Below are 19837 nucleotides of genomic sequence, written 5' to 3'. Positions count from 1 at the left end.
CAACAAATAACAAATAACAATAACAATTTATGTTTTAGGCAGCAAAGGAGCAGCCCAACTTCTCCTGCAGACCTGGATTTTCTTGACAAACAAACAAACAAGGTAGCATGAAGTTTAGACTCTAAAATGACATAAAATTCCTGAATCCACAGTTCTGAAGTGTGTTCACGGCTGCTTGGCATAACCATCAGAACATGAAACTGTTAGGGGTGTTTTGAAGTCTTTGAGACAAAAGTCTGCTTGCTAAGAACTTTAGTTCTGTAGAAAGACAGGGAGGTACAGTGAATAAGGGAATCAAAAGGCTGGAAATCTGCTGCTGAGAATAAATGCTAGCTGCTCCCTGAGGTGATTTGTCTGTGCACTTCACTTTCTACAGATGTTAGAGCCTCTTTTTTTGTAAGGACCTGAGGTTCTTTGGTAGCACTTTGATATCCTGCTCGAATTCAATATGTGAAATGGAGGAGTCGCTCTGTGACTGGGAGCACAGCGCAGGCTTTGAAGTCTGATCCAATTTTTGCTGCTTACCATTTGATGTTGAAAGGATGAAATGAAGAAAATGTACAGTTTTTGCCAGTAACTCTGCTGAGCATATGTAAGATTAAAAAAACAAAATCCCTTGGATGATGTACTTAGAAATGTTAAGCAGATTAATACCTTCCTATTGCTTTTTTTTCTGCCCCTTCTAAAGATACAAATTAACTTTGAGAGGAAAATCAGCATACAGTGTATGCCATTATTACTAGTTGCCTCTCTGCCTGGGGTGAAGAAGGGAACGGGTGGCAGCTGGGAAACAAACGCTCACCTCCCAGGTGCACAAACTCTTTTGTCCAAGAAACACACAGGGCTCTGTCCAGTCGGTTGTGGGTGCTGTGTGAACATTATGTGGAGGGGTCCCACATGACGCAACACAACTGGATCAGGCTGGATCAAATTCTAAATTATTCTCATCCAGCCTTCTCCAACCTGGCATGATCTAAACTAGTCATGTTGGCTGGAGGCGATTGGAGTTTTAGGTTTAGGGAAATACTGTTTTGTTCTAATATAGGGCATGTGCACAAGCTTGGCCGGGTGTCTAAATCTGATTTTTTAATAAAACTGTATCTGTGTGTATGTGTGCATATCCATGTTTCCCTATCTTGATAGAAACAAAATTTATGTTTTTGTTTCCTTTTTCTTTTTTTAAAAAAAGAGTTCAGATAATACTACAGCTTCTCTGGTGATTCATAGGCATCCAGATCAGACAACAGGTCTGCAGAGTCACAGCCAGTCCAACAGTGCTTCAAATCACCAGTTCTCTTTTGCACTGAGATCACATGAAATGCAAGGTAAGAAATATGACAATCTATGAAAGTGCTCTTTTCTTTAATTTTAAGAATATCTTCTCTTTTGGGAAAATTCCTCACTTATGTACAGCAGTGTCTTACCATATTCCCTGTAAAGCTGGGCAATGGATAGCAGATTGAGCAGGGGCTGAGTTAACCTGTGGATCTTCTCTCCTATCCTAGGATCGGATGCCCACTGTGATGGGCAAACTATCTCCTACTACCACTCCTACATTTGTTTCTTGGACAAATACTACTGTATACATATTTTGGCATTACAGGTGTGTGAGGCAGTTGTAGTTCCCTTTCAACAATATGTTAACAATATCCTATATCTGAAAGACCATTTGCTTCCACATGAATGTCTTTGTGGATTTGAGGTCACATAGTGGGACTATTCTATGCCACCTTCTGAGGTGAGAAGAGTGCTGACTAGCACAAACTGCAGACCCTAGTCTGTAGTACATTCTCCTCAGAGATGGCATGTTTAGCACCAAGTGTCTTATCCATTTGAGTCTGGGGTCAGACAAAGGTCCTTCTTTTACTGATACATTTTTCTTGTTTACTCCTTCCCTTTTAGCCCCTTGTGGGAATGCTTTAATATGACTAGTTTATTGCTTTGCTGTGCGTTTTTTGTGAGCTGTATAGAGAAGGCAAAGAGAGCAGAGAAGTCAGAAATGCTGGTATCCTTCATATTTGGCACCCCCTGCAGCTAACTGGGCGGCTAACATAGGGCTTCCCCTAACTAGGAAAAGCCTAGGCAGAGAGATGCTAGTTTCTGGCCAAAGCAGTGGCTGAGGGAGTACTTCTATAGGCAGTGCTTTGATGAGCTTCTCTGTATGAAAAGACTACTTCACTTACAACCAATCACAGGCTGAAGGAGCTACAGATGATATTTCAGGAATGAGCCACATCATGTCAGGGGATGTGCTCACCCCGTCTGACATGATGTGGCCTGCCTCTACAAAGGTTGAACCAAAAGAATCAAACTGATAGGGATTCCCTACCCCTGCTCTAAAAACTACACATACCAATTCTCAGTATGGCTAAAGTCTCAGTGTTTGCAAGTTTTCAAGATCCTAGAGCCCAGGTAGAACAAAATCAGGAATAGTTCAGCAAGGATATTGACAACCAAGACACAAATTGCAGATGCCAAAGTAGGAGATAGAGTTTTGTTGTGATGGACAAATTAAGCTCAAAGCACAGTGTACAAGCAGGAGAGGATAGGGATAATACAAGATCTTTAGCTGAACATTTAGTTCTGATGAAATGAGTGAAGAAACCTAAAGCAGGACCTGTAGATTAATCTTGTGGATACTATTAATGTTCTAATCAAATACTGTATTAAATGAAAACTGATATTAAAGAGGAGGAAGCGAGAGGAGAGGCAGTGGAGGAGGATTCATAGTCAAGATATAGACTATAAAATCTTATATTTGTTAAGACCAGAGTTTAAGAAAATTACTTTTTGCACTGCAATAGCCAGAATCCCCCGGCAGTATCTTTGGTTGTATTTTGGTTAAAATAGAGTCAGCCCTCCTTATCCACAGATTTTTTATCCATGGATTCAAGTATCCACAGCTTGAAAATGTTTTGAAAATATATAAATTCCAGAAAGCAAACCTTGATACTGCAAATTTATATATTTTCTATGCCATTATACTGAATAGGACTTGAGCTTCCATAGATTTTGTTATCCACGGGGGGGGGGGGGGGGGTATCCTAGAACCAAACCCCAGCAGATAACAAGGGCCCACTGTATTTCCAGAACCTTAAATATAGTAGATGGGGAAAATCATTATATAGTTATTATAGTTTTCAATCCACATAGATTCAACAAACAGGACTTTTAAGAATGTGTGCATTACACTGGAATACTTTAAAGGGATTCCACATTAAACAATAAATCTACCAGATGAAACTATTACTTCTCAGCCTACATATAATATGTGACTATTACTTTCTTGGTTTTCTCTTTCACGCTGAATAATACCTTACTATTCCAATAGCCCAACAGAACTGACTAATATGTTGTCTGAATAAACTCTTTCTCATCCTGAGATAAAGTGAAAGCTCTAGGCTTTCTACAAGTGGGGGTAATAGAGTCTGTTGTAAGCAAATTCAAAAGATCTTTGTAACAAATACTGTGTGCCCAAAGAGCACCAATTAAAATTTCATTTTGATGGGGGGGGGGGACAGCTACACCATTGACTTGATCTATGAATGAAATAGGTAGGTAGAAAGAACAAGCATACAAGTCACAGAATCTCTTGGTAATGTATTTAAAGCACTTAAGAGAGGCAGTGAGTATCAATCACTCTTAAATGAGTGAGTGTTAAAGAAATAAACCCGTTGAAGACTAATAGGCTATTCCAGTGCTTTTGAAAGCGTACCTCTTCGGCTGGAAATTCAAATGCTTTCACACCCCAGTAAGCCTGAATTGCTCTTGGTGCCTGATGTGTAGTTTTAAATGTACTGTGCTTGAGCCAGAATGAAATGGCAAATACAGCACCTTGCTCTTGGAATAAATGTCATAGTTAGAGTACACAGACAACAAACAGACATTTTCATAGACCCTGTAACCCAATCCTATGCAGGTTTTTGCACCCAGTAAACCCATTGAGCTTAGTGCCAAGTAACTGCTTAGCTATGCAGACTTAGAATGATATTTACTCTGAGCGTGGAAAAGTAACTTTTTTGGACTACAGTCTCCAGAATTATAGTCCAAAGAGAATATGTTTTTTCAAGTTGTAATTAAGAATGACTTTAAGCTTCCAGTGGAAAGGTAAAGCACTCTCAACTGAAGTGGGAAACCCCTTGCTAGAGCTTTTTCAGCAGAAGGCGCTTTGAAGCCTTAAAGCAAAGTCTAGGAGGGTTATGGGGTTTTGTGGGGTTCTCGGCCTATGTGGCCATGTTCTAGAAAATTTTCTTCCTGACATTTCGCCAGCATCTGTGGCTGGCATCTTCAGATAATGCTTTGTCTGGAAAAAGTTGGGTGTATATATACTGTGTGAGACTGGGAATGCAGGAGTGATTTACATGCCAGCCACAGATGCTGGCGAAATGTCAGGAAGAAAATTTTCTAGAACATGACCACATAGCTCGAAAAACCCACAAAAAAACCATGGATGCCATGAAAGCCTTCGACTTCTAGGAGGGTTACTTCTGTTGTTGCTACTTCTATCTCCTTTATGTCTCAGTTCTTTCTAGCTATGCCTGATCAATTCAGGAAATATTTTTCTTGTGTCATTAACTATAAGTGCTGAATACAAATCCCTCCTCACCTTAGAAATGTGTGTGTATGCACATGCACGCATGCCACATACCCTCCAACTATTCTGATTTGGCAGGGACAGTCCAAATTAATCCTCTAATGGCCTACTTTTTCAGTTACTTTTAAAATATTCCAGTTTCCTTCTCCTCCTCCTTCTTTCCCCCTTTGTCCTCCACTTCAGTTGCTGCAAAGTGAGTTCAATGTGAAAGAGTAGCTTCTACTCCATTAACTCAGCAAGAAAGGGAGGAGAGGAGTTGGATGAAACTTGCTCTTCTCAGTGGATGCTAGCAGTTCAGACTGCTATGGCCTCCCTGAGCTTATGTATTTTTCCTCATTAATAACTTTTGTCATCTTGATCACACTCTGATGTTGCTTGGCCATATGTGTCCCAGTTTGTATCTATGGAATATTGAACAGTTTGATATTGCATGCATCATAAACTTTTGTTTCACAGGTGGGTAAAAGTGGGAAGAAGCAGTCACATAGCCACTATGTACCTATCAGTTCTATAGATCTGGGCTGGAAAGTAGAGAGAAGCATTTTTATTTTCATACTATTTGCTTAGATGCTTTCAAAAGGTGGTCATTTGTCATCAAACATTCACATTTCAGCTTAAATGTTTGCGGGGAAAGAATCAGATCTATATTTACAAGTCATTTTTCTACTTTAGAGTAACCTGTGAGCTATACTTTTGTGATGGTGTAAAGAAAAAGGACTTTATCACTCAAAGCTAAAAAGTGGAATTTTAACAGAATAAAAGTGTTTTTGGTCAGTACTTATCACACAGCATCGTGTCCATTCTACTGCTGCCTTGCATTCTATTAGTTACTGTAGTGCACTTTTCATTGACAGGCAAAACCTGTCATTATGCTCACAATCTCACCGTTATTCCACAGCTGCCTTGGTGCAGTAGCTCCCTTCAGGGGCATTTCCGCTTCCCAGGCAGACGTGGGGTGTGAGTGGGTGTGATGCTTTCCTCTGCCCTCCCCCTCAAAGTCACTGCAGCAGCCAACACTGTCCCCATGCTGGCTGTTCCATGTTAATGTGCTTCAGGAGAAGGGAGGAGGAGGAGCTCTGGCTGACTTTAGGCAGTGGTTGCCTGCTGCAAGTGCTTGTCCCCCTCCTCCCAAAGTATATTCACATGCAGCAGCCAGCTTCAACAAGATAATGGCAGCAGGGATTGCTTGTCCTGTCACTTTCTCCCAAAGTGCAGGGCTGTGAAATGGAGGACTGACAGCACCAACAGCGGCAGCAGAGCCAAATGTGTGAGCCCAAAGTGAATCACCCATGCTGGCTGCTTGTGCAACTGCCCCTCTTCCAGCCACCCTGAAGGAACAAAGGGCCCACACCCATCCACCCACCACCAGTCATGCCCACTGAGCTGCTGCTGTCATTACTACCTCCCCCCCCCCCCCCGGCCCCCTTGCTGCAGCTCCTGTTCCTCCTCTTCTCCCTGTTGTGCCCCCCCCAACCCAGATAGACAATGAGTATGGGGACCCTAAAAGCACCCTCAGGTTTGACAGTGTGGAAAATTGATTGTGTGATCAAGTCATAATGCCAAAACACACTCTAAAGCAGTGGTCCACAAAATGTGCCCTTTAAGAGATTTTGGACATTAGCTCCCAGAAGCCTCAGCTATGTTGGGCAATAGTCTGGGATTCTGGGAGCTGAAGTACAAAATCCCTTAAAGAGCACAATTTGAGAACCACTTCTCTAAAGAATATGCTTATCAAATTTAAAGGATATGTAAAGAACAGAATTGCTCTATTGAGCCAAATCAACTGTGGCCAAATCTAGGGACATTATCAGGGAATAATGTGAAAAGGCTGTTTGTAGTCAAAATGAAAGAAGACCTTCATTGCATAACTGATTAAACTCTTCAAAGTATTAAGTGAAAAGCAAAACTAAAAACTAATAAAACAGAGTTGGAATCATGCATGCATGTAACTCTTCCATGATTTACATACAGGAAAAAAGACAAGTATTATAATATTAAGTGCGAACAAGTAGAAATCAACAAGACATTAGAACAAGATACCTTTTCCACAAGATCTAAGAAAGCAAAGGAAATGTGAACCAAGAGTAGGATGCTTGATGGTCAATATGGGAAAGACAATATGATCAAGACAAAAGAAAACTGAAGAACTGAACAAAAAGAGAATAGAAATTAATGAACTGTGCAAAAGAGATTACAGCCCCATACAGACAGGCCAAAATAAAGCTGCTTCAGGTCACTATGGAGATATGCTGTTTCAATGAAGCATGTGTCCTAAGAGTCCTGAAGCTGCACCAAAGCTGTGCTCCAGTCCTTAGGACTGAATCATGGCTTTGGCACTGCTTTCTCTGTCAGAGAGCTCTGGAGCCACAATAAACTACAATTCCCAGGATTCCCTAACACTGAGCCAGAGCAGTTAAAGCAGCCTCAAACTGGATTATTTCTTGCAGTGTGTTTTGGATTATTTCTTGCAATGTGTTTTGGACCTAAGACTTTGATGGCCAACTATGAAAGAACTAGAGAAGATCCTAAGTGCAAAGATGTGCAATTGAGTACCAAAGTCAGGATCCTATTTGCTATAGTATTTCTGTTTCTGTGTATGAAAGATGGACAGTTAATAAAACTAATAGGAAGAAAGTCAACTCATTTGAAATGTGGTGCTGGAGCAATAGAGAAACAATGCATTTCCAAAAAACAAATAAATGGGTCAGATTGAACGTTGAAAATTGAACTTTCACTGGAAGCTAAAATGACTAAAGTGAAGCTATTGTCATTTTGAGCATATCATGAGGTCACATGATAAATTGGCAAAGACAACAATACTCAGTGGAATTAAAAGACAGAAGAAAAAGAAAAAGACTACATTACAGATTAATAGACTGAAGAGATTTTCGCACAGCTAAAAAAAAATCTCGCTTACCTTTACTGGTTTGAATCCTCTTCCGGGATGAAGCCGGGTTTTATTGCTCACATTTTGCCACCAATGCCACCTCCAGCATAAAACCCGTCTAAAACCTGGCTCCCAGCCAAACCCAACCAGCCAGTTTGCAAATCTGGGAAGCTCCCGACTTTGCAAATCGGCCAGCTGAGTGCAGCTGCATCCCGGACAAGGATTCAAACCTGGAAAGGCAAGCCAGATTTTTTTAACTATGCAAAAAATTCCTCAGTCAAGAAAGCCACAGCCCTGCATTTGTAAGATCTGAATATAGCTGTTAATAACAGGGTTTCCTAGATGTCTGTCATTCATATAGTTGGCAAATAAATGTTCTCTTAGTTATCCTCAGTATTCTTTTGTGGTTCTCTTAAATAGTAGACCAGAAAGAAAGAAAGAAAGAAAGAAAGAAAGAAAGAAAGAAAGGTAGAGGTATGTGTGTACACAATCACACATAGTGTCATTATACCAGTTACTATTTGTATAAGGCTATTCTCTACATTACAGTAAACCACAGTAGATGTGTTAAGTGGGTAGTGGCTTACCAATTGAAATTTAATTGAATCTTAAGGGAGAATTTGAAAACTAGATAGAAGGGTGTTTTTTTAATTGGATTGAAAAGAAGAAATTGATTTATTGATTACAACATGAGCCTTTCTGAACATGATTATATTTTTGTTTATTATTAGGTTATCAATATATTTGTAGAATCATATAATAAATGAACAATATTATACACTTGCATGAAACTATTGTATAGTTTAACCTTAAAACAAATACAAAATGGAATCATGTTCAGAAAAAAACTCATGCATGTATTATCAATCATATTATATCAAAAAATGACTTCTCACATTTCAAATTAAATATCTAGCAATTTGTTTCTGACCATTCTTTCAAGCATATGTGGTTTTACTTGTCTCTTTCATTTTCTATCCCTGACACAGAGCTTTGGCTAAGTACTTCTTTTTCTTTACCATGTCTTTGTTGAAGGCTAAGCTTTTTATCATACTGTACCTCACTGTGCTGTTATTATTGCTCAAAGTTTTCCTAAATATCCTCTGTGAATCCCTTTGACAGCTTTTCTGATGATCCTTAGCCACTGCTGTGAATACTCCAAAGCTGCAGCATACGTCTCTGATGATGGTCTTCTCACTGAAATATTGCACTCCCAATTAATTTCATTTCTCTCTCATAGCTTGCTAAAGCTTGTGTATTGATGCTAGAATTATTAAAATTGTAGGATGGTTTTCTTTCTGTGCTCTTTTTGTCTGCTGTCACCTTAGATCTGAGCTTCCTTTAATCATGTCCCTTTATGATTAGAGATAAGAGAGTGCCATTTTTGTATTTGTTTCCCAGTTTTCCATATGGAGAATATTGTCTCTTGAGGTTTCCTTAAGACCAGTAAATATAACTACATTTGGTTGCAATCACATTCATAAATTTAAAGGATACATAAAAATTCAAGATTTACTTTATGGCACTTGGCATAAAAGTACACCATTAGGCATCAAAAGCAGAGCAGGTTTTTACAATGTATGTATCTTTAAGCCCTCATCAAAATGTATGTATAGGTACATGTGTGTTTGTGTGTGAGTATGCAGATAGATAGGGAACACTGATAGTGGCATTTCCATAGAGTAATTGCACAGGGTTTTTCATGCCCCTAGCTTCTCCCAATTTGAGTGAACTGATTCAGCTGGTTTCTTGCTGTTGTTGTTGTTGTTGTTGTTGTTGTTGTGTGCCTTCAAGTCATTTCTGACTTATGGTGACCTTCAGGCAAAACTATCATGGTGTTTTCTTGGCACATTTCTTTAGAGGAGTTTGTCCATTGCCATCCTCTAAGGCTGAGAGAATGTGACTTGCCCAAGGTCACCCAATGGTTTACAGGGTAGAGCATGTGAAAGATTAGAAGTCATATATCACAGAAACAAAGGAATATTTCCTATAAGTAATACATCTATTTTACACAAAACAGGACAAATGCACTCCTCTGAAGCAATCGCAACTATGAGAAGTATATCTGTCTGTGGATTTGCCTTTTCTGAGCTAAGTACACTGAAACACCATATTTGAATAGAAATGCATTGATACTGAAATTCTAGAACAGTTTATTTTATTTTTGCTGTGTTATTCACACATTTAATTCACAATTTTATTCAACCATAATCCAGGAACGCACATATATCAATCACCCAGTGGTGGTAGGAGATAGCATCATGCTATCTAAAGTCTGGGCCAGCCCACTTGTTCTGCAATGCGTACTTACTAAGAACTAAGTATACTTCCATACTTATTTACCAAGAAGCAACCCTTATTGAATTCAGTATGTATTTGTTGTTGTTATTTGTCCACAAGTCAGTGAACCTATGAATGAGAGACCTACAAGAGCCCTAGTCATTAAAAACCCTGCTCAGGTCTTGCAGACTCTGGGATGTGGCTTCCTTGATTGAATCAAGCCATCTATAATGTAGTCTGTCTTCCTCTTGTCCTACTGCCTTTTAACTTTATCAAGCATCGTTGTCTTTTCCAGTGAGTCACGTTGTGTCCAAACTGTGATAGCCTCAATTTAGGCATATTGGCTTCTGAAGAAAGTTCAGGCTTGATTTGCTCTCATGCTATTCAGAATGTCTCTAGACGCAGTGGTTCCCAAACTCTGGTTCTCCAGGTGCTTTGGACTTCAACTCCCAGAAGCCCCACTAGGCTTGGCTAATGATCGGGAATTCTGGGAGTTGAAGTCCAAAACATCTGGAGGACCACAGTTTGGGAATCTCTGCTCTAGAGCCACATCTGTACCATAAACACTGGGCCCAGTCACACTTTGTGATTATGACACTACTATTCTACTTTAATGACCATGGCTGCATCCATTCATAGTTTGGGCAAAGGAGCCAGAGTAGCTACCTGTTGGGAATTCAAATGCCCTCCTCCAGACTGCCTGTCCCAGGATTTCACAAGATGCAGCCATGGCAATTAGACTGGAATAATAGCACTATAGTTATGTAGTGTGAATTCATTTATTTCTCTGAATACAATTAAAACATGAAGAGGAATAAGAACAAACTCCCTAGCTCCAGTCTACAGATTGCCATCCTTTGTTGCTCTCCTTGAGAGTAAGAATCTGCTGCGGGTGGAAGCCCTTTCTAGTCACATCATCTCCCTGCCTGAGATACAAGCCTGGCTTTCCATGTTTTGTGGGGAAATTGCGAGTAGAGAAAGTGCCCATTTCAGATACTATGGCAAGTGATAAGGACAGGGAAAGTCCCGGAAGGCAGAGCTAGCATGCCCATCCTCACTGTATGTTAATTGTACTTAGAAGGGGAATGCCTGAAAAGAGATAGAGTTTCAGTTCTCTTTAGCATTATGCTGAATTTTGTTTCTGTGAACATTTCAGAACTTAATGCTTTTAAGAGATCAAAATGATTTGATTTAAAATAAAAGCACCCTCTATGCTTTGTCTTTTTTTAAAGCATGTTTTGTCATCATTTCCTTTAGCTGCTTTTTATCCTCTGCTGTGTACTCCCTGAACCCAGCTGGCCAGGGGCTAGGAACACATTCACATTCTACAATTGTGGTGCTACATTTCACTTTCAGAGCATCATTCCATGATACCCTGGGATTGGGGGGGGGGGCTTTTAGAATTCTCAGCCAAAGAGCTTCTCTCGTTTCTCACCATACTACAAATCCCAGGATTCTCTAGGATGGAACAATGGAAGACAAAGTGGAATCATGGTGCTATAATTCCACAGTATGAATCGGCCCTGGTAATGAGAGCCAGCATGGTGTAGTGTTGAACTGAATTCTGGAAGACCAGGATTCAAATTTCTGCTCTGCCCTGGGCAAGTCACAGCCTCTCAGCCTAAGAGGAAGGCAGTGGCAAACCTCTAGATAAATCTTGCCAAGAAAATCTCATGATAGGTTTGTCTTAGGGTCACCATAAACTAGAAACAACCTAAAGTCATACAACAACAGTGAGGGTGATAATACTGCAAAGTTAGGGTGAGGGCAATGTTACAGAGATGGTTCTGATTTACTATAATTTGTTTTATTTATATCCTACTTTTCTCCCAGTGTTGGCTCCACAGCAGTTCACAATTTAAGTTAAAAACCAAATGCAGATAAAACTGTGCAGACAAAAATTAAAAAGCAATTAAACAATCATATTAATAACAAAATGCAATTAAAACATGCTAAAAATGATAAAAATTCAGCATTGTTGTTGTTGTTATTGTTGTTGTTGAGTGCCTTCAAGTCATTTCTAACTTATGGTGACCCTGGCTGATGGTGTATGACTTGTCCAAGGTCACCCAGTGGGTTTCCACAGCTAAGTAGGGAATCAAACCCTGGTCTCCAGATATCGCATTCCAATGCTCAAACTACTACACCATGGTGTACAACACATCCCAGTTAAGATATTTTCTGCAGTGTCCAATTAATAGTCAAAGGCCTGGATTAATAAGAAGTTCTTTGGTGGCTAATGGAGAGACCGGGGGGGGGGCAACCTAATTTCTAGTAGGAGGAAGTTCCATAGCCTGGGAACAGCCACTGAGGAGTCTCCCTCTCCTGTGTCCTCATCAACCATACCTGTGATGGTGGTTAGACTGAGAGAAAGCCAGCCCCTGAGGATCTCAAAACCTAAACAAGTTCATATCAGAATATATGATCTTTCAGCTGTATAGTATTTTATAGGACACAATGAGCACTTTGAATGGGTTCTAAGCCATCAGTAACACCTTGTTTCTGTATCCAGGCCAAATGCTCACAAAATGTTTCACAGCCACCTGCTAGTTTGTTAAAACAGACTGCCCTGAGGGGCAGCTTGAAGCCACCCCTGAGAAAGCCAGCTTGGGGCCACAGCATGCACATGCTGCAGCCCCAATCTGCCTTTTTGTGCTGGCAAAAAGCTGGCTTTTCCCAGCTCGCCACAGCTTTGCGGCACTCCTGCGGCATCTAAGCGCCAGGCCGCCTGAGTTCCTGAAAGCCAGCCAATGTGTGGGCAACCGGGTGGCGTGAAGTCGGCTTCCAGGAGGCTTCAGAACGTGTGGTGTCAAAACACAGAGCTCTGAAGCCACCCAGATGGGGGGACAAAGGAAAGGTTTGTTTTGCTCCAGAGTCTGATTTTGATGACTGCAGATGCCTTCTCCTCTATTTCATCTTAAGACTCTGACCGTGCAAATATTAAGACTTCAACATCAAATCAGTGTTCTGCCTACTCCCCTCCATCTTATAAGTTCTTCATTGATGAAAAGATCTAGAATTGGATTTAGTGGACTTAAGCTTGTTTAGTACTGTGATAGACTGTCACCTTTCACTTTAAATAAGTATTTCCTATTACATGCAAATGCTGGTTGAATTCCTTAGCACTGGTAGCCCAACGTTTATTGCTGTTTTTTTTTACTGCTGCTTTTGTAAATTCAAAAAGGTTTTTTACTGAAGCATATTTTATTCTTTTTATTATTTTAAAATGTTTATTTATTTAGCATTTATGTCCACTGTAGAATTTGTTTATAAGGTCATGTACCTAGCTAGTGTTTTACAAAAAAACAAGAATGGCAGGTTTCTAAGACTAGAGGTTTCTAGTCTGAAAGAGAAACAGAGAAAATACAGTGGAAGGGAGAAAAAGTGGCAAAGATAAACATGGGAAGAATATATTATTATTTCAACTGCATGTGCTTCAGCTTTGTTACAGTAAGGTAAAGCAAGTCCTATTATATACAGTGATGTAATAAAATAACATCCTTTATACAAAATGGCTCAAACGGGGTTTGCATTTCGGCATTTATATATTTTAAAAATATTTGCAAGCTGTGAATGATTGAATCTGAGGATAATGAATATGTGGATACGAAAGGTTGGGTGTATTCCAAAGTACTTTCTCTTACATAAATTTCAGGGAGGAACCCAACAAATGAACCCCAATTCCTAGGCTGCCTATGACAATGCATACACCTAAGCCCTATCCGTGACAAAGAAGTGATGTCTTTGTAAGGTCAAGATGACACAATTTTTGTGTGACATTATGGAGGTGTGACCTTTGGCCTGCCCTATTTCAAGTGTAGCAAGTTGTAAAATCAATTTAGAATACCAAAATAATCAGCTAAACTTGTTTGAAAATGGGGAAGCTATTATCCTCTTGCCATGCATCTGTCAGTGGCCAATTGACAGTCACATCTAATGTTACAGCTTGGGTACTACTACATATGAATGAGTGCATTGTAGTTGGTTATTATTTGTGGAGACATATAAAATAAAATAATAAATAATAAAAATTTTATTTATATGCCGCCCTTCCTCCGATCAGGGCGGCTTACAACATATTTAAAAATACAGACAATTACAATAAAAAGTACATTAAAAGCAGATACATTAAAAACAAACCAACAATAAAGCCCCAAGCCCAACCTCTTGGCCACGAAAGAGAGGAGGGAGGCCCACAGGATATTTTACTCGGGGAATGCCTGTTGGAATAGGAAGGTTTTAAGGTTCTTCCTAAATTGGGCCAGGGTAGTAGACGAGCGGAGCTCTGTGGGCAGCGCATTCCAAAGGGCTGGAGCAGCTATAGAAAACGTCCTCTGGGTAGTGGAGACTAATCTAGCTCCAGGCACCTTCAGTAGCTGCTGCCCAGACGTTCTGAGGGTGCGAGGCGGAATGTACGGGGAGAGGCGGTCCTTTAGGTATCCTGGGCCCAAGCCATTTAGGGCTTTATAGGTAATTACCAACACCTTATATTGAGCTCGGAAGCGAATGGGCAGCCAATGGAGATCTTTTAAGACTGGTGTTATATGGCTGGTCCTGGGCACGCCAGTGACCAGCCGGGCTGCCATATTTTGCACCATTTGCAGCTTCCGCGTTTGGTATAAGGGTTGCCCCATGTAGAGTACATTGCAGAAATCCAGTCTCGAAGTTACCAGAGCATGTACAACAGTTTCTAGGTCCCTCTGGGCCAGGTATGGGCGCATCTGGCGAATCAGCCGAAGCTGATAGCAGGTGCTCTTGACCGTCGCATTCACCTGAGCGGTCAGGTGAAGCGACGAGTGAAGAAGCACGCCCAGACTGCGCACGGAGTCCTTCACAGGGAGCGTGACCCCGTTCAGGACAGGTGGAATCACCGCCATTCCTGGACCAGGGGAACCTATCACTAGTACCTCCGTTTTGAATCATTTGAATGCTTGGTTTTCAGGATTTTCTGTTCGGGTTTTGGAATGTTAGCAATTCAGATATTTTCCTGTAGCCCAAGGCAATAATGGATGTGGTAAGCAAACACTTCTTTAAAGAGGGTGTCTGCTGATTTACATATTTTAAAAAGTATTAAGATCAAAAGTAATGAGAATTTAATCCATATGGCATGTAAAAGATAAATAGGAATATTAATAATGTATCAAATACTAATTAAAGGAAATACAAGTTTCATTTTTAAAGAATCATGCACAGATAATAGAAAGAAGTTACTTAAAACATTTAAAAACTGGGCTTTTTCAGAGTATGCCACTTGTCATGATGAAAGATCCATGTTGACAAAAGTTGACATATTTAATCCAAAACTGAAGTGTGAGATACAGTGAATTCAGATAGTAGAAAAGTTTGGCTGCCAGACAGTACCCATTTTGTGGTATTACAGCATTTCAGAAAATATCAGTAATGTAAACAGTAATGTCCAGGTTGCACAGAAAAAAGAAAAGCAAATTAATACATTAATTTATATGACTCTGTTCCTCTTGCTTTTTTTTTAAATTTCCTTTCCCCCTTTAATGGCTCTCTTAACCTTTCATTTAATTAGTATTTAGTATTAATATTAGTGTCTTTGTGTCTTTCTTGTATTCGGCTTGCTCTTCACATACACCAGAAAGACAGAGTAGAATCCTGAAGCGGCAGAGCTGGGTATTCTGGTTAAGAAGCATTTGGGGTATGAGGAAAGAATACTCAAATGTGCCATCTCCCATCTGGTGCTCTTATAATGTGCTCATGTGTTATCTAGTGGCTATGAACCAAGCTACATCCAGCTGACAAGGATTTAATAGACCACTTAGGATGGCAGAGGTTTACATGATATCTGGGGAGATTTTTTATTGTTATTAACCACTCTCCAGTCAATCTCAACTCTTGGTGAACCTGCACTATTATTTTAAGCTCTTGCAGATTCATACTCATGACCTCCTTAATTGAGACCATAAATCTAGCATGTGATCTTCCTTTCTTTCTACTTCTCTCCACCTTTCCTAACATTATTGTCTTCTCTTTATTCTTTTTTAATGTTTATTGAGGTTTTTTACATGACATACAAAAAATACAACATAAATTACATACATGAAAAACGAGACAAAGAAAAAAAAGAAGAGATAGAAAAATACGACATATAGAACTTACAAATATAGAAATCCTTAAAAACACTAAGACATAATATCTTGATTACATGTAATTATTGTCTTTTCTAATGATTCATGCCTTCTCATGATGTGGCCAAAGTATGAGAGCCTCAGTTTTGTCATCCTTGCCTCCAGGAAAAATTCAGGCTTAATCTGTTCTAGGGCCCGTTTATTTGTTCTTTTTGCTGTCCATGGTATCCTCAGCACTCTTTTCCAGCACCACATCTTAAATGAATTTATGAATTTATGAATTTATTCTCTTTTTGTCCATTTTCTTAATTGTCCAGCTCTTGCATCCATACATGGTAAAGAGGGATACAATGGCTGGTACGATTCTACTTAGCCGTATATCTTTGCGCTTTAGGAGCTTTTCTAGTTCTTTCATAGCTGCCCTCCCCATTCTTAGGCCCAGTACAGACCGGCGCCATAGCACATCATAAAGATGTGCTAGGGTTGCCTCAGGGCATCTCTTACAGATGCCCTGTAACCCTAGCACGTCTTTTGTACCTCAAAATGGTGGTGCCCTGTACAGATGGGCGCTGCCATTTTGACGCAACAGATGCTTAGCGTCTGCATGTTGCGGCATCATAATGATGTCGTGAGTGCATCATTAGCACACTCTGGTGTCGTGGCACCATTATGGCACCGCAAAAAGAAGCCGCTGCGGCTTCCTCACGGAGCAAACCAGGGCGCCGGCAGACCATCCTTTTTGGGCGGTCTGTACCGGGCTAAGTTTTCTTCTGATTTCTTGACTGCAAGATTTCAGAATATCTCAGGGGAGATACCCTGCCAATCAAGTTTCCTGTGAGTATAAAGATGCTAAAACATCTGGAAGCCTTGGAAGTCAGGGGTATAAAAGTTTTACTGCCTTTGTTCCCAGGGGACTGTTGCTTTGTTTTTTCAGGCTCTCCTTGGGATGCTGACCATCTGTGTGAGGAAGGCAGGGAGAAGCTGATCTCCCAAGGGTCAATTCCCTCTTCCTTAGCCATGGAAAAACCTGAGAATAGAAGGGCTAGTGGCAAGGGACCCTTTTAGTTAGAGAGCATAGGTGTTTCCCTAGCTGATTATAGGTTCCAAGGTGTCTTTCTAAGCTATGCCTAAGAAGAATGTTCCAAGATATGATACCCAGAAGCCTGATGTTGTCCTCCTTGTTAGAATAAAATTTTCTTAAAGTCTCTGTTAAGACTCAGAGTGCTTTTGGCTACTCAGCACAAACAGAGGTTCCTATCTTCTCCAGGCAAGGGAAGGGAAAAGTGGTTTTACTTTGAGTTATTCATATCTATGCTTTCTACTGCGAAAGGTAGAGACGAAAGCGCTGGGAAACTCGTGAATAGGAGCAGAAAGTTCCTGTTAGCTAATCCTTTCTTCTTTGCCCAAGGACTTAGGACAAAGGAAACGCTATATCTACAGTCTGAAATGGTATAGTCATTGTATCCATTGACAGCCCACAGTCCAAAGGCAGGGCACAGTTACCTCAAAGTAGCAGGGGAGACATGGCCACTGTTCAGACCAGTATCCATCAGTAATTCTGTCATCTCGGCACTCTTTCACCTTATGTCTTGTTCCTGATTTTCTATTTTTGGCAATGGGAGTTCTTAATATTCCTGTGTACTCTTTTGTGTTCTGTATGAAGCTCTTTTACATAAAATTATACTCCAGCTGGAAAAATTAAAACATAGAGACACTTCATCAAATCTTTACTCCAGTCCTCAAGCAATTCTGAAATGTTGACTGAAGCAATCTAACTGCCCTGAAGCACTTTTACAACATCAAACATTTTAATAAAAATGTTTTCCTCAAACCCTAGAGCATTTCCAAATATTAAATGTAGAAAAGAGATGGTTTTCCCCCTTCAACCCCAAAGCTAAGGCAAAAATTCTAAAACATCTCATGTTGATGGGGGAATATGTTTATATAGGTGACAGTAAACTGAAGTGATTAGTACTTTAGTGAGCCCTGGTCAATTGGTTTTCACTTTTTGATAGTATACCGAAAAGCTGCTAGGGTGTATTTGTGGCTTCCAAGGGAAGATGTGGCAGGCTATAGGCCCTATATTTCTGCAACTCTTTACCTCAAGAAAGAAATATGCTATAACATGTGAGGTTATGAAAATGCAGAATATTAGACCAGAAAGACATTTTTCCCAACCCTGACAATTTATGAAGAAAGTTACAATATTGTTATTACACTCCTGTGAGAAATGCAACCTTTCTTGCAACATTTTCATTGAACTATGCACTCAGAAAGGCACAGTCAGCAAATTATGAGAAGGTTGTCCCTCATTACCCTGCTTTAACAACAAATGCAAAAATTTGGTAACTCTCACAGAGCAGGATAAACAATGAGAGGTAGGATTTTCTGAAGCATCAAACTTCCACTAAATTCCACCACAGTTAGCATGGTGGTTAAGGTTAGTAGTGGGGTTCACTTTTTGTATTTCCTGAATCCACTGCGGATTCCAGCAACCTGGCAAATGGATACAACCTATTGACAATGAGAGTATGTCATTTACTGTGTTCTCAGCTTCATGAGTCTCAAAGAAAGAAAGAAAAGAAAGAAAGAAATGCCACAGCCCCAACTTTTTTTTGTTGTTCCAGTATATTACATTGGCTAGCCTTAAAAAGCATTCCAATGGCAAAAGCAATAGATTTTTAAGAGAGTTTTTATCTCAGCCATTTTCCTGCCCCTGACCTGCATTTGTAGGTGTCATTCAGTATGGGAAGGCCAGAGTATTTTCATTTGTAATACTTTGCTGTTCTGTTGCTTGGGCCACCATAATAAGAAGTTTTCCAATTCAGTCTCCCTCTCTCCATATACAGTATGTATAAGTACATGTAGATTTATGTATATGTGTTCATGTATATGTGTATATGCATATGTATTTGTCATATCTGTATCTCACTATTTATTCAAGGAGTTCTAGAGATTAATATATCACATTTTACTCTCAAAACAATGCTGTGAGGTAGATTTGAATAGTGATATATTGACTGGCCCAGGGTTACCCAATGAATTTTGTGCCTGATTTGAACTCTTTTCTTTCTAACACACACCCAATACTTTAATTCAGTTTTTGCTAACCTAATATCTTCTGTGTGCCTCAGACTGAAACTCCTATTATCTCAAATCAGCATGGCCACAGGTCGTGTTGACTGAAAGTCATGGAAGTTTTAGTCCATTTCCATAGTGCTGAGTTGAAGGAGACATAGAGAGAGAAAGCTTCTTGGTCGCTGCTAAGCCAGCTGCTCAGTTGCTGTTCCCAAGATGACCAGGTGCAAAGGGAGCAGCAACCAAGATTGGTTGTTTTGAATTTGCAGTAGAACAATAGATCTAATATCAAGAAATAGGCATTATGGGGCACTAGGGTTATTGCCCAAGATAAAAGGAAGTGGTAGCTCTCCCCTCCCCCAAAGAAAATTGGAGACTGCTTTAAATTTGAATACTCTTGGTTGTTCTGGACGTAGAAGTGTGTTTAGAATCCTATTCGGAAGAAAGCATGAAGGACAGCAAGAAGGAAGAAAAATCTGGGAATTTTATGCTGTTAAGGCCATGGGTAGATGAATAATGAACTTATGCTTATAACCATGATCACTGAGCTCAAAGTATTTTGGGCTGGTAAGAGAAACCTTTTTCTTCCTTGAATGTGGCACATCTGACAGAATCTGAGCAACAGTCTCCAAAATGATGTGCACAAGGAGTTACTATGACTTGCTTTATGGATTGTATCTTCTTAATCTCTCCCACTGGTGGCTATCCATTTCCAAGGCGGCTGTCACTTTAATAGCAGCATCCGCTTCTTTATGAACGCTTGCTTCTCAGGTCATTTTTCAGTCTGCCATTGCTGGCTTAATCTATTTGTGATTTATTCCTTCAACGGGTGCTGCGTAAGATTGTGAAAATGGTTTTCAAAAATAAAATACCATGCTTTCACTGCTTATGGGCAGTGCCAGT

General features: G+C 40.1%; 1 protein-coding gene across 1 annotated transcript in view; it reads left to right on the top strand.

The window, feature by feature from the left end:
- The window catches only part of MYO3B (myosin IIIB), a 392885-nt gene that overhangs the window by 321187 nt on the left and 51861 nt on the right, over positions 1-19837 (top strand). The window contains exons 32-33 of the mRNA XM_042446679.1: positions 39-102; positions 1190-1325. Of these exons, the coding sequence (XP_042302613.1) occupies positions 39-102; positions 1190-1325 (200 nt within the window). The remainder of the gene's footprint in view (positions 1-38; positions 103-1189; positions 1326-19837) is intronic.

Source organism: Sceloporus undulatus, chromosome 1 (genome assembly GCF_019175285.1).
Source record: "Sceloporus undulatus isolate JIND9_A2432 ecotype Alabama chromosome 1, SceUnd_v1.1, whole genome shotgun sequence".
Taxonomy (NCBI): Eukaryota; Metazoa; Chordata; class Lepidosauria; order Squamata; family Phrynosomatidae; genus Sceloporus; species Sceloporus undulatus.
This window is presented reverse-complemented; position numbering and strand designations above follow the sequence as displayed.